Raw genomic sequence first — 17,861 nt, forward strand, 5'->3', positions numbered from 1 at the left:
GCTGCTGGTTTGTATCCCAATTGGCATTGTTTATTTATAAATTTTTCTTCTAGTAAATAATCTCATTTTCCCTTTTTTCTTTATAGACCCCAGTATGATCACTCAAGTTTGATTTATGCATCTAGAGAAACTTTCTTTTCATTCCAAATTCAATTCTAAGCACATTTAGAACTAAATTGTCAAATGTAAGTATTTCATGAACCCCTTTTTTTTTTAATAAAGATTGGAGGTTAAGCATACCCAACTATTTAATATCAACAAGGAATTTCATTCAGATTTCGAACCCACAAATATTCAACGTGAAATTTGAACACGCCAAATGTGAAGCAAATTTTTGTCAACATTATATCGGATTGATTTATAAAAACTTTTAGTTCTTCAGAGTTGGTATTGAAATGAGATAATATATTGGATAACATATTTTCTACAATACATTGGAGAGATAATTCCACACACATGAATTTACCCAATTTCTGGTACATTCAAATGCCACTTATTTTCATATATAATGGAGCATCTGACATAAATTGAAACATCCTATACTAAAAATTTGTGCTCCATGTACCCACAGCATACCAAATATACCCCTGCACTGTCTTCTGACAAAATAAAATCATACAGGGTTAAAAGTTCATTTGTGGGTTTTATACTGGTACCAAAACTGAGAAGAGTACACAATTAATCAATTAATTGTGCACAGTTCTTTTGACTTGAGATGAATGTCTAGTTGGAATCCCCAATGCCTCTGATATGCTCTTCACCTCAGCAATCATCGCCACCACATCGTTCAACTTATTTACTGCTGACCCGATACCCTTCATTAGAAAAAAATGTACAATTGTTCAGTTAATATCAGAGAAATGGTAGAATGTTGGGTTTTTCTTCAGTAAAATAATTTAAGTTGAGAGTTGAAAATATAATAATTTATAAAAAAAGGGGAAAAAAGAGAAAGAGCACATACCACACCAGATGCTCCAGCTGTGATGGCCAAAGGTGCAGTGACAGAGCTCAGCCCTGATGCACACATCACTGGTATTTTAACTGCTCGGGAAATTGAGTACGCCGCTGCTAGTGTTGGTGAGGCCTATAACCCAATCAATTTCATTGAAAGAAATACAAAGTTACATATAAACCCGTCAAATTGTCATTATATGAAATTGAGGAAGAAACAAATAGTTAATGGATACAATTTTTTTGGGGGGATTTCAAAATTATAAAAGTAAATTATGAGTGTAATTCCTACCTTCTCAATTAGCCCAAGAACGCCGGGTTTTGTGGGATTGGAGCATTTCCCCCCTTCGGTTTGTATTATGTCAACACCTTCCTGTTCAAGCTGCTCAGCTAATCTTACCTAGTGGGAAACCGATAAAATATTTCTTTAAAGAATAATATTGGTATTTAGAATATCACTTCTTTTAATTGGGGAAAATATGTATGATAAACTATATCAAAGATCTTAGCATAGGATTTTATATAATTGGATGGCGAGCTGATAACCCTCTAAATTTGGTACCAAATTTCAGTTTGAAAAAACCTTTATTATATTTTTACCCACTTGTCACTTTTGTGGAACCAAACTCTTTTGCCTTAATAGCACAAAAGACTTCTCAGGTAGCAGAATATCATATGATATGAAACTGCGGGCCCGTGATTAAAACAACGAATTTGATCGTTTTTAGATATTGTATCAACTGTAAAGCAAGGAATTGTAACAATGTGAATTGAACTTTGAAGTGCTCACTTTATGTGATAAAAAGTTATATGAACCTGATCAGGGAGACTGAGCGTATGAGGCACCGTGACAGAAAGCGTAATGTAAGGAAGAATATCTCTTGTCTCTCTGGTCAACTTCAGTATCTGAAAGTAGCAATTTTACCAGATTAAAATCAAGAGTAACGAAAGCGATATTACATACACCAACAGGATAGGATGCCGTAAAATTCTATAATGTTGTTCCCTACCTGCTCAGAGGAGAACTGAACACCCAATTCATAAAATGAGTCATAGTTTCCAATCTCAATCTGTGATTTCATAATAAATTACACATGAGTTAACATAAAAATATATTTTGAGTGGAGGTGTGGGGCCGGGGTGACAGAAAGAGAGAGAGAGGTGACCATTTGAGCACCAGCTTCAACTGCAGGAAGGAATGTGGAAGGATCCACGGATGAGACACATATCTGTAAAAATTTGCAAAAATTGTAATTATACTGTATAAATCTGGAATTACCAGTAATACATCATAAAAATTACAAGAAAAAGAATTTACTGGAAGAGAAGTTAGGCTGAGAGCAAGCTTTACTAAATCTTTGTCACATGCTATATCAACATGGGTTGCTCCACCCTATAAGAAGTTGACAGTAAAAATAGAATTAAAATGTCAATTTCAAATTTTGAGTAACAAACAACCAAATTGTGTACAAAATATATTTCATGGATACATACAGGATAGATCTGATTTCTAACTACATTATTTTAGGAATTTTATAGGTTTCAAAATGCTATTGATTGATTGTTGTCACAATCATATAAACCAATGAAGTCCTTAAATTTTTAGCTATTTACAAAATGACATAATAACCCCAAAAATTACATAAATAAAGTAGATAACATTTCAGGGTAATGGCAATAATTATGGGCAAATAAAATAGTTGTACCTTATCAGCTGCAATAACAACAGAAGAAACTTTGTCTCTGTCAAAGTTTGTTAAACCTGAGATAATCTGCATTTCAAAAATGAACTGTCAAATTCCAACCAAAATAGCAAATGGGAATTAAAATGCCAGAATTACAGGAAATATCATAATTTTCATTTATAACCAACCATACAATTAGGCACTGAATATATCCTCTGTGCCATAAAATGCCAAAGGTATTACAAAGTGTACCTGTACCAGTACCAGCTGTTTCAGTTTTGTTTACTTGACACGAATCTTAAAGACCTGTGCATCTAAAGCTAGCCCAAAAAAAAGTTGCTCGGCAGTAATTTTGTAGAGTGAATACAGTATCCTAGAGAAATTGGTTGCTTTAAGATTCGTGATTTAGAAATCTGATCGGTTTGAATTCTCCGCATATCAACTGAAAATTTTACAGGCACCGAATATATCCTCTATGCCATATCATGCCCAAAGGTAATACAAAGTGTACCAGTACCAGCTGTTTTAATTTTTGTTACTTCTAAATAAACTAGCCAGCAATTATGGGTAGTTTGATATTGTGAAGAAATTATAACACGGGTTTTTACAGATATCTCATTTATAAAGTCTTCAGGGAACATAAATTATGAAAAATGAATATCAGAAAGAGAAAAGGGTTTCAGTAAAAAGGTAAAAGAGACCTTTAGAGCTCGTTTATGAGTGAAATCCTGGAGCACCAGTTCCTTTGAAGTGAAGGCAGAGGTGGCTCTAATGGAGAAGAAAGACCTTGCTCTTCTTCTAGGAATAGATGCAAATGGAGAGATGGATGGCACTGGAAGCAGTCCCACCATTGTTGCCATCTTCTAGTGCTTCAGGGGAGTGATACAAATTGCTAAGGAGATAAGATATTTTTTTGTGGATGTATGTATACATGTAATATATCACAAGGAGAGCGAAATTAAATAATAAGGAAAATAAGGAAAATAACTTTTGTTCTTTTTAGAGTTGACAGTAATTAATTTAATTCTATTTTAAAAAATTTAATATAAGATAATGTTGTTATTTTTAATGTTTTGCTAGGTCCAAAACGAAATGTTAGTATTGTTAACATTTCGCCTTGTTGTGAAAAAGCTAGCAATGTTAGTATTTGTATCATAAATTAAAATATTCTGATTTGTTATCACAATTTTAATTTTTTTTTCTAAAGCTACAGATAAAAAATCGGCATAAATTGCCGTCTAGATTTGTCCCATTTTTTCATGTATTATCTTATTTAGTTTTTAAGAAAATTACACTATTAATAATAAATAAATGCTATATATTTGCGAAAAGAGACTTCTAATTAATTACGTGAACGCATAATTAATAAAGTGATGAATCCGATGTCCAATTTTGTTTGAATTATTTCTTTATTAATTCAGCATTTTTTTAAATAATTATAATATTCTGATAATTTTATTTGAGTGAGTCTATGGTACTATGCATATTACGATTTGTTACCGTGCTACGGTTCTATATTCGAGTTTTCAAATCCTAACGGTCGATCCGAACTGTTCATCTTGTTCTCCATATTAATATGTGTTTGGAGACCAAATTTTACATTTTTTGAAAAAATTTTACTATTTTTTTAGATTTATTGAAAATCACTGTTTTTGGATGGTCCAGAATTTTCAGATCAAGTGATTTTCTAAATATCTAAAAAAATAGTAAAAATTTTTCAAAAAATGTAAAATTTGGTCTCCAAACACATATTAATATGGAGAACAAGATGAACGGTTCGGATCGACCGTTAGGATTTGAAAACTCGAATATAGAGCCGTAGCACGGTAACAACCTGTGATATGCATAGTACCATAGACTCACTCATTTTATTTTATGTATAAAATTAAAAACTTGTGTTCAACACAAATATAATATTTTGATTATTTTTGTTCCTCCGATACTTCAAAGTTCAACCACTTTGTTCGAAAACCAGATTTAGTATTGTTAAAATTTTAAATAACAATTTATTGGTATTATTTTTTAAAAAAAATTGGAATAGATAAATAAATAGTTCTGTTCCTCAGGTAACCCCACCATTCACACAAAACTGTGACAGATCTTTGAAAAATGTCAAATGCATGACTATTCCATTTCAAGGAACCAGAAAGTTTTATACTGAGTATGCATGTCTACCATGTACATTATTTTCACCGAAATTTTATTAATATCCTAAAAAAATATTAAATTTCAAAATCTACACCCCAAGCTGAAAAATTTTGAAATCTGCTAAAATCGCATATTTTCTTTTGCAGTCTAAAACTGCAAATTTTTTTACGGTTTTGGAATTCCAAATTCGCAAAAAAAAAAAAAAAAAATTGTGTTTTTAAGTTTTTCTTATTATTTTATTAATTAAACATAAATGTTTATCATTTATTTATTTTTGTATTGAAATATAAGAAATATTTTATATATTTATTTGAAAATAGATAGAATACTATATAATTTGAAAATAAATAAATTATAAACATTTCTGTTTAATTAACAAAATAATAAGAAAAACTTAAAACCGCAAAAAACCTTGCGGCTTTGGAATTTCAAGTTAAAAACCACAATTTTTTTGCGGTTAGAGACTGAATTTCTGCAAAAAAAAAAAAAAAATTGCGGTTTGAGCAGATTTCGAATTTCTCAGCATGTAGTGTAGATTATAAAATTTAATTTTATTTTAGATATTAATAAAAATTTCGGTTATTTTCAGCTAAGAATAACTTAGTGCATTATTTTCATCTTGTTCCAAGCAAAAAGAACTATAATATCTCTGATTTTCAAGCACTTAATTAATTTAACCATTGTCTTTCAAAGTAATTAACTTCGGTAGTAGGTCATGACTCATGAAAACCCAATGCCAATTCACAAAAAAAAAAAAAAAAATGTGTCAATTAATTCAATTAAAATATATATATTAACAACACTATTTTAATTTCATACAACAATGCACAAATAATACAATTAAAAAAAAAAAAAAACTATTGACTCATATAAGTGTTGCCAATATCTTTACTCATTCAATTCTTTTTTAAAATTTCCATGATAGATTGCATTGATTCAAGTCAACTATTCATAAGACCATTTTGTAGGTGAAGTTTGAATAAGTTCATAATCATATGATTATATGCACCTCTAATTGTGTCACATCATAATTCATACTTTACATTTTAAAACAAAACAAAACAAAAAAAATTGTAGTCTTTAGTCTTTATTTGGGGAAGATCCGAAGATGACATATTTGGATTTTAATAAAATAAAAAGGTAGAAAAGTAAATATAGGTCTCTTTGACTTGGGCGACTTGGATTTTTTTTTTTTTTTTTTTTTTGCCAATGCAATTCTTTTATTTTGACAATTCAAAATCTATAGAGATGAAATCTATAACTGAAAATAATAACGGTAACACATTTAATGAATACAATTAATTAGCATTTGAACAAGAAAATAATAACGGTAACACAATTTTTTTTTTTTAAAAAAAAGAGAGAGAGAGAGAGAGAGAATTTGAGGAACAATTTTTTTCTCTTTACTTAACAATAAAAAAATTACAAGAGCAAAAGCTGGAAAAAAAAAAAAGGTTCATAAATGTAAAATTACAATATTTTTCTGTTAGCATGAATCAGAAATGGCAGCCACAACAGAGGAAGAAGCAAGAGAGCGTAAGCACGAGCACCACGGCTTCGACGGCCGACAACAGATGATACGAGAGATTCTCTAATATTGAAAATTTGAAATTGAAATTGAGACTCATTCGCCGCAACCGCCATGACGATCGCAATCTCGGTTTTTGTTCATGGTTTTCTTCTTCTTTCTTTGAGTTGAGCTTTTTGAACCAGAAAGAAGGCATTGTGTAATTTGATAAATATGAAGGGGGTTGGAAGGAGTTTGGTTTGGTAAGAGAGGAAAGGTGAGAATTGAGATAAGAAAGAGAAAGAAAAAATGAGAAGAAATAGGAGAGAAAGAAATAGACATAGCGGTGGTTTAGGGAGAGAGAGATAGGGGTTTTAATTTTTGGGTAGATTTGGTGCATCATTAAATTCCTAGACCGTTATACAAATGTCTACAACGATTTTGATGAAGTAATTATTTTTTCTAAAACATGATTTACACATAAATTATTAATTATGATTAAATTACGGTAGTTTAAACATGATTTATTAGATATGGAGATTGATACAATTGATTTTTTCTCAAAACAAAATATTGCTTTGAGTAATTCTGATTTATTTTATTTGTAGAACTTTTATTAATTGTATAATATTTTCATAATTATCTAATTTATTTACTTTTAGGTTATTTCTATGTGAGTTAGATTTAGCAATGAGAATTCATGAAGTTGCTTGAAGAGTTTGAATAATGTTAGGAAAAATAATAAAAAAGTATTTCAAATATTAAAAAACTTAAAGGTTTTGAAGTCTGATATTCGTAAAAAAAAAAAAAATTCTTATTGAGCATGCTTCGTCACAAAATTGAAAAAGTTCTTATTAAATTGTCAATTTTATTATAATCCGTATATTATTGTCAAACGAATTAGCCCTTCTCAATTAGGCCCTGTTCAGCTACCACTGTGTCCGTGGAAAAAAAAAATTAATTATAGTGAATTTTTTTTTCCACAAAAACAGTGTTTTGGTCATTTAAATTGGACCCGAACCCAAGCTCATTCCCGTTCCCGCTGGCAACTGAACATGCTCTTAGTGAATTAATGGGGGTGCACACATTAAATGATGAACCGATAGGGAATGCAACGTTCTAGAGACTAGAAGAATATTTAAAGGCGAGGTGGTGAAGCTTTTAAATGCTTTCATCAAAAGAAAAAATAAGACAAGCTTTCAAATTACGCGGTTACGCGGATCGTGATTGGCAAATGATATAACCTAGACATGGTGTATGTGAACCGCCACATTTCACAGCGCTGCTCGGGTCGCTCCTTGTGGTGGCCGTTAGACCAGGTGTAGGAAAACCAAGTCTACGAAACAAAAACGATGAGCTCAGCAAGAAAGCCTTAAAATCAAAACGAAAACATCTGCTGTTTGTTCCTTGTCTGCTAATGAATATATTAAATTAAAATATTATCTCACCAGAATTATTTGACAAAGGTTTTGACTGAATATTGCCAGAACTGAGAAGCAATATAGAAAGAATATTTGACAAAAGAAAAGGGTTTGTGTGCTGGGGCGGATTCAAAGTAGAGAGACCGAATCGTCTGCCTCTGGGGACAAGAAATTTCTGACTTCAAAGTCACTGTTAGTAGGCCTCCAACTCAAAAATGAACAGTGACAGGCTGTCTTTAACAGTGACCCGTCCCAGTTGCAAGGATAGAAGGGGCAGGATTTTCCTGCACCCCGGGAGGCAAACGATTTGAGTTCCAGAGTAGAACAAGGGGTAACCGCACTTCTGAATTTCGAGTTTTAGTGATAATTTATTGGTATCAGTCGATTTTGTCTTTTTTGAAAAAAAAATTGTTTCCTTCTGAATGTTTGATTTGTAATTCGGATTAAATTTAGTGTTAAAATTAAAAAAAAAATTTTGAAATTATAATTGGTAATTAAAATTATAAGTTAAAGTATTATTTTTTTATTGAGTATCCAATTAGTTAATGGGTTTAAATCTGATAAGTTATTTAAACCCGATTCGATATGTTTTTGCCCTCTCCTAAGGAAAATCCTGAATCTGCTCCTATTTGTGTGGTTTCTCGATTTAAATTATTCTGTGTTTGGTGAAGAGAGTTTGCTCAAAATTATCATCTCTATGATTTCTGATCATCTTCTAATATTACGTAATTTTTATCTACAATGTTAATATTAGCTCAACTTAATATCGTTCATTATTGTTTTTCGTCAAAAATAATAAGGGAAAATTTTTCATGTGCCCATGTAAACTTTTAAAATAGCCAATTTTCCCATCAAAACAACATAATATCCTATATCCCCATGAAAACTTTACATTATTTATTTTATCCCCTTTTATTTATTTAACATTTTTATTTTATTATTTTAAATATTATTTTGACAACTATACCCTTAGGTATAGATGTGACAACTATACCCTGAGATTTCAAATTGAAGATTAGATGAGGATCACGATCGACACCTTGAAGGTGCTACGTACCTTACCAGTGAAATAGATGTGACATGCTGACAGAGCTGATGACATGCATGATGCTGTCAATTGGTCAAACCATGGTGTACCTTGGCTGGGTATTCCACATAAAGAGTTGTCATAGCATCTCCTTCTTACGCCCTTTGGTCATGTTTGGTTGTGGAGTAAAGTTAAACCGGATTAAATTTCTTACTTCAAGCTAATTCGGAGTAAGTTAATCATGTTTGGTGGAGTAAGCTAAACCACCTCTCTAGGTGGTGTAATTTAATCCGGTTTAGCTCAAATCTTACTCCATCTTAAACTGCCTATGTTACCTCTCGTTTGGCTCCTTAAGCGTGGAGTAAGAGGTTTACTCCACCTCTTACTCCACAACCAAACATGGCATTTAACTTTATGTTGCATCTTTTCACCTTCTAATACCTCTGTACCAGAAAAAATAATAATGGAAAATAAAAAGGAACTCTGTTGGTACCAGTATAAATAACATTAATTTATATTTTCACTTAGATTTTTGCGAGTACTTACTGGGAGTGAATTTGGACTTGCCAAATTTTTTTTATAGATGAAGGACACTTAGATACACATTCTCAATTTGTGTATTTTTCTGGGTAGTAGATAAAAAGATAAAAGGATTTTCGTATTCAGCTAAAATTTTGAATAAACTGAGACATGCAACTGGTGCTGGAAATGAGAAGGGGAGAGAAGCGAGAGGAGAGAGCAGGAGAGGCGGGAGACAGACAGTGGAAAGGGAATTGTATATTTGTCCAAATAATATTTAAAATAATTAAATAAAAAGTTTAATAGGTAAAAAGGGATAGAAGGAATAAGATAAAGTTTGTATGGGTATATTGGATATTATGTTGTTTTGATGGATAAATTGACTATTTTAAAAGTTTATATGGGTATAGCGGAAATTTTCTCAAATAATAAATAAACAGTATTTATTTTGAATTTTTTTTTAGAAACCATAAATAAAAAAATAAAAAAATTTCAAACCAACTTTATTGCTTTGTTTTTTACATAAATCATAAAAAACTGAGATGCCATTTCAGTCCCTTTTTTTGGGAGGGACTGAATTGTCATTTCGGTCTAGCCGTTTTCACAAATTTCGAGAAAAAAATACATTGAAAAATTGTGAAAATACCTGAGACCGAATTGTTATTTCAGGACCAAAATGGCATTTCAGTCCTTATGATTTTTGTAAAAAATAAAGTAATCGTGTTGGTTTCATAAATTTTTTTTTTAATTATGGTTTATAAAAAAAAAATCTTTATTTTGCACTTTAATTATTAGACATATTGGGCAACATATATAAAAAAAAAACTAATAATTTGAGCACTTATAGAATTCAAACTAATTTTAAGTTCTAATTATTTTGAGTTCTTATTAGCCCAGATTAGACTCGATTTTAAATATAAGCAAAATAAGTAGAGTTAGAGTCAACTCGTAAGTTTAATTGGCACTAGATAAATTATTTTTTATTTTATCTTGATAAATATGATAATTATATTTTCCTTTGAAAGAAGCTATAAAAATCCATTTATATGTTTTTTAAGGACAAAATAAAACATGTTATCTTTTCTTTCTTTCTTTCTCGGTCTTATTAACATGCTTTTATTCGCTGGGATGCACAAAAAACTCATAGCTTGTAATTTTATTGAGTTTAATTCAGAAAAAAAAATAGGTTCAAAACGAATCAAATTAGCTTGATTCTGAAACAAATCAAATCCAGTTAAGTTCGAAATTGTTTTGAATCGAACTCGAACTGAGTCTAATTCAGTTTGAAACTCTGCTTTTTAATTCTAAACACTGCTTCAATTTCGAACAAGTTTAGTTCGAAACTGGTTCAAATTGCACCGAATCAAACTCGAACTCTTCTTTTCAGTTAGAAACCCTGCTTAAAGTTCAAATTAGTTCGGTTCGAAATTTGTTTGAACTCGAACTCAAACTGGATTAAGTTCGATTCGGTTCAATTCGTTTGCAGCCCTAGATGGTAGTGAGGGAGAAATGAGGCTAAATCCTCCTATAAGTTGAAAGTTTGCAATTTTGTCCACTAAATTTTACATTTTATAGTTTTTAACAATATTAATATTTTTTAATTCCTTTAAATTAATACTACATATTTAGTATCTCCAATTTTAAATACTAAATTTCACCACTTCATGTCCGTTATTTTAAGTAATAATGAATAAAAAATAAAAAAAATTAAGAGGCTCCTAACTTGCCACTTATCCAAACTTTGCAAAATAAGAATAATACATGAATCTCGTGAACATTTAATATCGTCTTATCTCGAACAAACATGGATTGAAACAAAATTGACAATGGTATTAAGTCAAGTTTTCTTTAGACTTTTCTAGAGAGTGCGTATCCGCTCAGGTACCTGAGGTGCAATTTAAAAGAACGAACGGTCCAAATTAATTCTATTTAAATCAAACTTAATTCGATAGCTGATGTGAGTCTGTGACTGTAGGGGGCTACTTTAAGATTTGTATCATGCTAAAAGAACGGTCATGATTTTCAGCTTGCACCTCAGGTACCTGGGGTGATACGAATTCTTTTCTAGAGGGACTCATTACGTGTAAAAATCTAAATAATTGAGTTTACTTTAAATGGTGATTTAGCACGGAGCTCGATGGTATATACTTATTTGAATCAGTATTTGATCTAGTAACAAAGACAATATTCTCCGTCTGAAAGATTATAGGTTCGAAATTCAGATGAAAAAATGTTGTGTGAATAATGAATAATTGAGAAGCTTAACCTGCAACATTTACTTTAACAAAAAAACTATATAAGCTCATTTCCATAAGCTAATTATGCAATTGACATTATTCATATAAATAGTTCATGCACATGAGCAATTATGAAGTTTTAGAACAAAAAGAGAGTATTATGAAGTTTTATGTTTTATTTTGTGGGTCTCTTTTGTATAATTATTATAAAATTATAACTCATTTAATTTTTATTAATTGGCTAAATTTAGCATCATTTAAAAAATTAATTTGAGAGATGATTCCCTAATTGTGGATGTCATTTTCCAATTTGCTCACCAGCTCAGAGATTCCAACTTCCAAGCAATGAATTATGATCAAATCATAAATCTTTTTTACACAGAGAATATAACTTTTCCAGCAGTACAAGTGTCAACATTATTCCATCTTTTCAGTTCTAGTTGTCACCTTTATATTTTGCTTCATTGCTTTTGAGAAAGAAAACCGCCTAATTTTTCTGTCGGCATCTCTTTTTCCTCCAATTGGCATTTTTTTTTTCTTTTTCAGGAATGAGCAATTCTTATTGGCAGTTGCAATTTACAAAGACACAATATGGCAACAGCAAGCCTACAATAATGGGTGTCGTGTTCATCGGTTCGGTTCGGTTAAAAATAGAACCGAATTGAACCGATTTAGTATTGTAATTGAACTGAACCGAATTAAAGTTTTATTTCGGTTTGTTTGGTTTAAATCAAAATATATATATTTTTTATTTAAAGCAATTGATTTATAATAAACCGAAGTATATTAAGAAATAAACTGGGTCTTAAGAAATAAATTGAAGTATTTAAAATAATTGATTAAGAAATAAACTGGGTATTAAGAAATAAACCCGACGGTCTGGACCAAATTCATAATATATAAAAGTTCGGTCAGTTCGGTTATTTCGGTTTTGAAAATTTCTAAACCGAACCGAACCAAAGTAATAATTCGGTTTTAAAAAGTAAACTGAACCGAATCATTAGACCAAAAAAACCGAACCGCAAACTAATTCGGTTTGGTTCAAAACCGACTAAACCGGACCCAATGAACACCCTAGTGACTGACAAGAATGACTAAATTTAGAAAAGGACTTTTATGTATATTCTTTAAAAAAAAATTAAAATTATAAAGTTTTTTCTTCTAATATTGATAACATTATATTGGCAATTTTACACATGCTACATATTTTTTTTATTTTAATAAAAAAATATAAAATGAGACTTTATAAATTTAAAGTGACTTTTTATAGAATATGCAATAAATTAAGTAATTTGTGAGTTTTTACAATGTAGAATAGTAAATATGATATTATGAATTTTGGAAGAGAAAATACTTAATTTAAAAGTTTTTGAAGGGTATATGATGAGACTGTAGATAATGTTTACAAAAAAAAAAGTTGTGCAACTTTATTTGGCAGCATATCTTTTTTCCTTTTACACACCAAAAGTTATGAAAAATATGATATTTTAGAGAAATCTTGAGTGCATGCAACGCGTTGAATCGTTGATCAATTTTAATTAAAACGAGGATATATGGCGGTTTGCAATATTTTAATCAATTTTAAGTTGTTGCAATGCGACGGGCCACTGACATTGGGACCCACAACATTATTAATTCATTAATTCACTGTCCCAGCCGTGTCCGTATCTCGTGCTCATTTCCGATACTGTTAAATACGATACGAAACGACATGTATTATCTTTTTGTCGTACTGACACGTAACGACACGTTTCTAGGACACTCTGGAACATGGACGACACGTATGCAATACTCTATTCCCAGTTTCAACTTTCAACTGTCAATGCCAAGTCCCAAATCCAATACGAACCGCGCATCGTCCGATTGGCATCGACCAAAAAGGGTCCAATGTTCAGTCGAAACCGTCCGACTTTCATTAAGATTCGAGCAAACTGTACCCACACGAACCTTGAAACTTATTGCACGAATATTAAAGTAAATCGGACAGCTTCTATGGATATCGGACCGACTTTGGTCCAATGCCCATCGTACACCCCCTTCTTTCAATCCAATCTTCCTCGTTTCTCCCTTCTAGTGTGACTCTGTCCATATCGCACCGCATCGGAGAAAATGAAAGCAGCTATACTGAACCCCCGGTTTCCTTCTACTGCCTTCCCGACCCGCCACACCAATCGCCACACCCGGATTCCTTCACACATCTCCTTCTCCATCAACCCCGCCACCACCTCAGTCTCCATTTCCTCCTCGCCAAAACCGATCGTCATCGTCGGATCAGCCAACGCCGACATCTACGTCGAGATCGACCGCCTGCCATTGGAAGGCGAGACTATCTCCGCCTGTTCAGGCCGCACGCTTCCCGGCGGTAAGGGCGCCAACCAGGCCTTCTGCTCAGGCCGCTTGTCCCGCTCCGACGATGCCACTTATTTTATTGGTCGGGTTGGTTGTGATGCTCACGGGAGGCTGTTGGAAGACTCCTTGGGTGAAGGCGGTGCAGTGCGCCTTGATCGGTTAACTCGTGCTGAATCTGTGCCTACAGGTGATGATCTCATTAATTGAAGTAGATTTATGTAGGTATTTAGCACAGGGTATTGTTGGGATTAGTACCGGGATGGTACCTGCTGTATGAAGGTGAAATCTCGATTTGGGAATGCACAATGCCTTGTTGGACTGGATTGCATTATGTGCTCTTGTTTTTAATTGTATTTAATTTGGGTTTATATTGTCACATTTAACAGTTAATCTTAATCATTGTTGTTTTCTTTCGTATCTGGTACATTGAAACCGTGCTCGGGTTGTAACCCGGCGAATAAGGAAAATAACATATGAATATTTGTGAAGTTGCTGACATAGGTTTTGATTTTTAATCTACTCACACCTGATCTTTTGAGTATTGACTTTTAGATCAATTTCTGGACTGGCATTGTTGCTTGGCTCAGTTATCTGCATCAATTTCATTGATTTTAAATCCTTGGATTAATATATTGAGTTCCTTCGTAAAAACAGATCTTTCTATAATCCAGGTCATGCAGTTGTGATGTTGCAGCCAAATGGACAGAATTCAATCATTATTGTAGGAGGTGCCAATATGAATGGCTGGGATGAGAAGTTGAGTGTCGAAGATTTGGAGGTGGTGAGAGGGGCCGGAATGCTTTTGCTCCAACGCGAGATTCCTGATTGGGTCAATCTTCAAGTTGCCCAGGTGAATTTGGGATTTCCTTGTTTAGAAGGATGCCACTTTTTTTTTCAAATTTGTAGTAGTACAAAGAATGCTGGTAGTTCAAACCAAGGGATATTATCTGATTTGTAAGACTGTACTGATCAGGTTCAGTATTGAAATATTACAAACTGTGCTTGTTTTGCGCCTGTTCTGATTTGTAAGCTGTGCTTGTTTTAAAAAAGAGCCACAGGAACCTCAAATAATGCATTATTAATAGCGAGGACCTTATATGTGGCATTTAGTATGTATCCTCCAATATAAATCCTTACCATGCCACAAATTAGTGAAATATATTTTGTTAAACTTCTCTTGTGGCCTGTTTTATGTTTGCTTAATTGAGGCTTAACCTTAAGCACATTTCAGCCAACAAAACCATAAAAGATAAAGGAACGTGCTCTTTCGTTAGGACATTTCCAATCACATTGTACTGTTATCCATATAGGCATGAGGTGGTGCGGTACCACGTAGCATATATTACATTCTATCCTTCTGATTTCATATTCTTTTTCTGTTGTCATATTGTTTTATTAATATCAAGTAATTGGTTTCACTGCTGTATCTTCAGGCTGCAAAAGCCGCAGGTGTACCAGTTATAATGGATGCAGGAGGGATGGATGCTCCTATTTCCAGTGAACTTTTTAGTCTTATTGACATTTTTAGCCCGAATGAAACTGAGCTAGCTCGTCTGACCGGAATGCCAACTGACACATTTGAACAGATCAACCAGGCTGCTACGAGATGTCACGAAATGGTACTGTTAAATTAACATCTGTTCTATTTTGGAAATAGTATTTGAAATTTTGAGCACCCCAGTTGCTGGTTGTTATTTTTCCTAGAGGAAAGTCAAATTTTGGCTCCTTAATTATTGCACTTGATAGCTCAAATAACCTCATATTACTTCAAAAGCCAAATACTTCTGTAATTTAGTAAGTACTCAAAAGTATTAACTGAACTTGTACCGAAAGGGTTTAAAACTTGAAATTTTTCAGGGGCTTCTGCAAACAAGGTCCAAAGGTTTTGATTGAACCGAGCGTAATAGTTGAGGGGCTACAATCAGACTTTCTGTTTTCAATTATTTATTTATTTTTAAATTGCAGTTTCTCTATCTCTGTCTCTGTCTCTCTTCCCTATACATCCTAGAAGAACCCGACATACTTTGATATCCTGTTTTATTTTTTTTCTCAATGCATGTCGTTCTTATTTATGGGGGTGGCGAGGATATTTGATTGACAATAATTTGGGACCTGGTGATGTAAATTATTGAATATTTCTGCACAGGTTTATATATTCTTTATACATCTAGATCTTTGTTTTTCCTTGTTAATTTTTAAGCTTTCCTTCTGACGCAACTGAAATTGATTTTAGTATTGACAATTCAATTAGAAAAATAAATTCTGAGCACTGTCATAGAGTGGGGATACCAATTAAGAATGCATGCCATTAGTAGTGTTGTTAACCTCAATACTTAATCTATATATACTGCCTCAAAATTCTTTGATTCATGTATATTATGAATTAATCACAATGCATGCTTCTTTTGTGGAATTAAAGCAGGGCGTGAAGCAAGTGCTGGTAAAACTTGGGTCTCAAGGTTCAGCTCTATTCATTGAAGGGGAGGAAACAATAAGACAACCTGTCATTCCTGCATCAAAGGTTGTCGATACAACTGGAGCCGGCGACACCTTCACTGCAGCCTTTGCTGTGGCACTGGTCGAGGGGAAGCCCAAATCGGAATGCTTGCGATTTGCTGGTACTGTATATAGGAATTTAGTTTTCAAATGGTCTTTTGTTTTGCAAATTACACAATTTATTTGTCTTATATTTACAGGTGACCCCTACTTGTAGGGGTAATTTGAAAATGACTAAATTATAAATCAATTTCTTTTTTTCTGTCTTTGTTTTTAGCATATATAACCCAAACTGTACCAATTGGCTACTAACACCAAACATAATTGAACATTGCTAGGTTTATTTTTTTTTCTTGGACAATCGATAGGTTATTTGTTTCTGAACATGTATGGAGGTCAAGTGTAGTTTTTCATCTTTTGTTTGAGTTGACGCGAAAGCATTGGTCTTACATTCAAACAATAAAAATAAAAAATAGTGTTTTAGTCCCAGGGGGCAAGTGTGTTTAAAAAATGATAACTACGGGCAAATTTGGGAGGGGAGAAGAACCTTTCGGAATATATTTTATTTTGAATTTGCAAGTAGGCATCCATGGTTGTTCTAAACTAGACATGTTTAAAATTTCAGCTGCTGCTGCTTCACTCTGTGTACAAGTTAAAGGGGCAATGCCGAGCATGCCATGCAGAAATTCTGTAATGAATCTCCTCCAAACCAGCTGAGAAGAGGCACTCCAGTAAGCTGGTTATTATCTTCATTTCTTCCAAATAAAATATGTTGAACTTTTTGTATTGTTTACCCTGCTTTATTTAACTGTTTCTAGTCATGGTGGCACTGAAAAAGGACTAGACAGAAGGGTTTTCTTGGAATAAAATCAAAGTGTTAGTTTGTAGAGATCATTGTACAATTACCGGCTACTACCATGGTATCTCTTTCTCTGAGGGGTCATTCAAACTTTTCTTTTTCTGATTTTTGAAATGTATATGAAAGTTTCCCCTTTTTGTGAAAACTGAAAAGCATGTACCAAATTTCATCTCTTTAATGTGCATAAAATTAGTCCATTTGACCCCAAAAAAAAAAATGAATTATTGTATTGGAATCCTTTGGATTATAATTGTTTGTTTGAAATGCACAAGTATTCATCTTCTGAGAGATGTAAGGTAAGAGGCTTGCACACATGGATCACATTCTCCGGTCATTGCTTCAGGTTATTTGAGCTCTCTAAAATTTTTACCCTATGAATCATTTTCATGCCAAAGTTATTTCAGTTGTGATCAATTATTCTTTGGGTTAGAGCTTCCTGTCTTGGAGTTTGGTCCGTCTAAGTGTGAGCTTTTGGCTCATTTTCCATTTTGGGTGACTTGGGGTCAGCTGTGCCAACGAGGCAGACATTGTTGCCAGGTATACTGGAATCTCGGGCTGGCCCCTTCGGGAGTGAGATTGTTTTCAGAGACATTTTTATTCATAAGATTGTTACAGAAGCACCATGTTCTATGAGTGCTCTGTGGGACCCACAAATGACTAAC

At 32.8% G+C, this 17,861-nt stretch overlaps 4 protein-coding genes across 7 annotated transcripts in view; 1 reads left to right on the forward strand and 3 right to left on the reverse strand.

Moving 5' to 3' along the window:
- Positions 1 to 389: 389 nt before the first annotated feature.
- Positions 390 to 3,532, reverse strand: LOC144563332 (uncharacterized protein ycf23-like). The gene is made up of 9 exons (XM_078312800.1): positions 3,338 to 3,532; positions 2,658 to 2,723; positions 2,270 to 2,344; positions 2,118 to 2,180; positions 1,962 to 2,021; positions 1,768 to 1,857; positions 1,244 to 1,351; positions 962 to 1,084; positions 390 to 815 (listed from the first exon to the last, which is right to left on the reverse strand). The coding sequence occupies exons 1-9, from the start codon at positions 3,494 to 3,496 to the stop codon at positions 687 to 689; spliced, it is 873 nt and encodes a 290-aa protein (XP_078168926.1). The 5' UTR covers positions 3,497 to 3,532; the 3' UTR covers positions 390 to 686.
- Positions 3,533 to 6,164: 2,632 nt separating this feature from the next.
- Positions 6,165 to 6,594, reverse strand: LOC144563139 (uncharacterized). The gene has a single exon (XM_078312544.1). The coding sequence runs from the start codon at positions 6,506 to 6,508 to the stop codon at positions 6,281 to 6,283; it is 228 nt and encodes a 75-aa protein (XP_078168670.1). The 5' UTR covers positions 6,509 to 6,594; the 3' UTR covers positions 6,165 to 6,280.
- Positions 6,595 to 13,553: 6,959 nt separating this feature from the next.
- LOC144562627 (pfkB-like carbohydrate kinase family protein) lies at positions 13,554 to 17,374 on the forward strand. 4 transcript variants are annotated; one of them, XM_078311829.1, is made up of 6 exons: positions 13,554 to 14,031; positions 14,516 to 14,694; positions 15,278 to 15,463; positions 16,264 to 16,462; positions 16,966 to 17,071; positions 17,159 to 17,374. In XM_078311829.1, exons 1-5 carry the CDS (start codon positions 13,605 to 13,607, stop codon positions 17,055 to 17,057), a joined length of 1,083 nt encoding a protein of 360 aa, XP_078167955.1. In that variant the 5' UTR covers positions 13,554 to 13,604; the 3' UTR covers positions 17,058 to 17,071; positions 17,159 to 17,374. The 4 variants fall into 4 exon arrangements, with proteins under 4 accessions (XP_078167955.1, XP_078167954.1, XP_078167958.1 ...); XM_078311832.1 differs by having other exon boundaries at positions 13,556 to 14,031; positions 16,267 to 16,462; XM_078311828.1 differs by having other exon boundaries at positions 13,555 to 14,031; positions 16,966 to 17,374.
- The window catches only part of LOC144562628 (urease accessory protein G-like), a 90,173-nt gene continuing 88,819 nt past the window's right edge, over positions 16,508 to 17,861 (reverse strand). Inside the window, exon 8 of the mRNA XM_078311834.1 lies at positions 16,508 to 16,527. The gene's annotated coding sequence lies outside the window, so the exon portion shown is untranslated. The remainder of the gene's footprint in view (positions 16,528 to 17,861) is intronic.

The sequence above is a fragment of the Carex rostrata genome, chromosome 12 (assembly GCF_964058835.1).
Source record: "Carex rostrata chromosome 12, lpCarRost1.2, whole genome shotgun sequence".
Lineage (NCBI taxonomy): Eukaryota > Viridiplantae > Streptophyta > Magnoliopsida > Poales > Cyperaceae > Carex > Carex rostrata.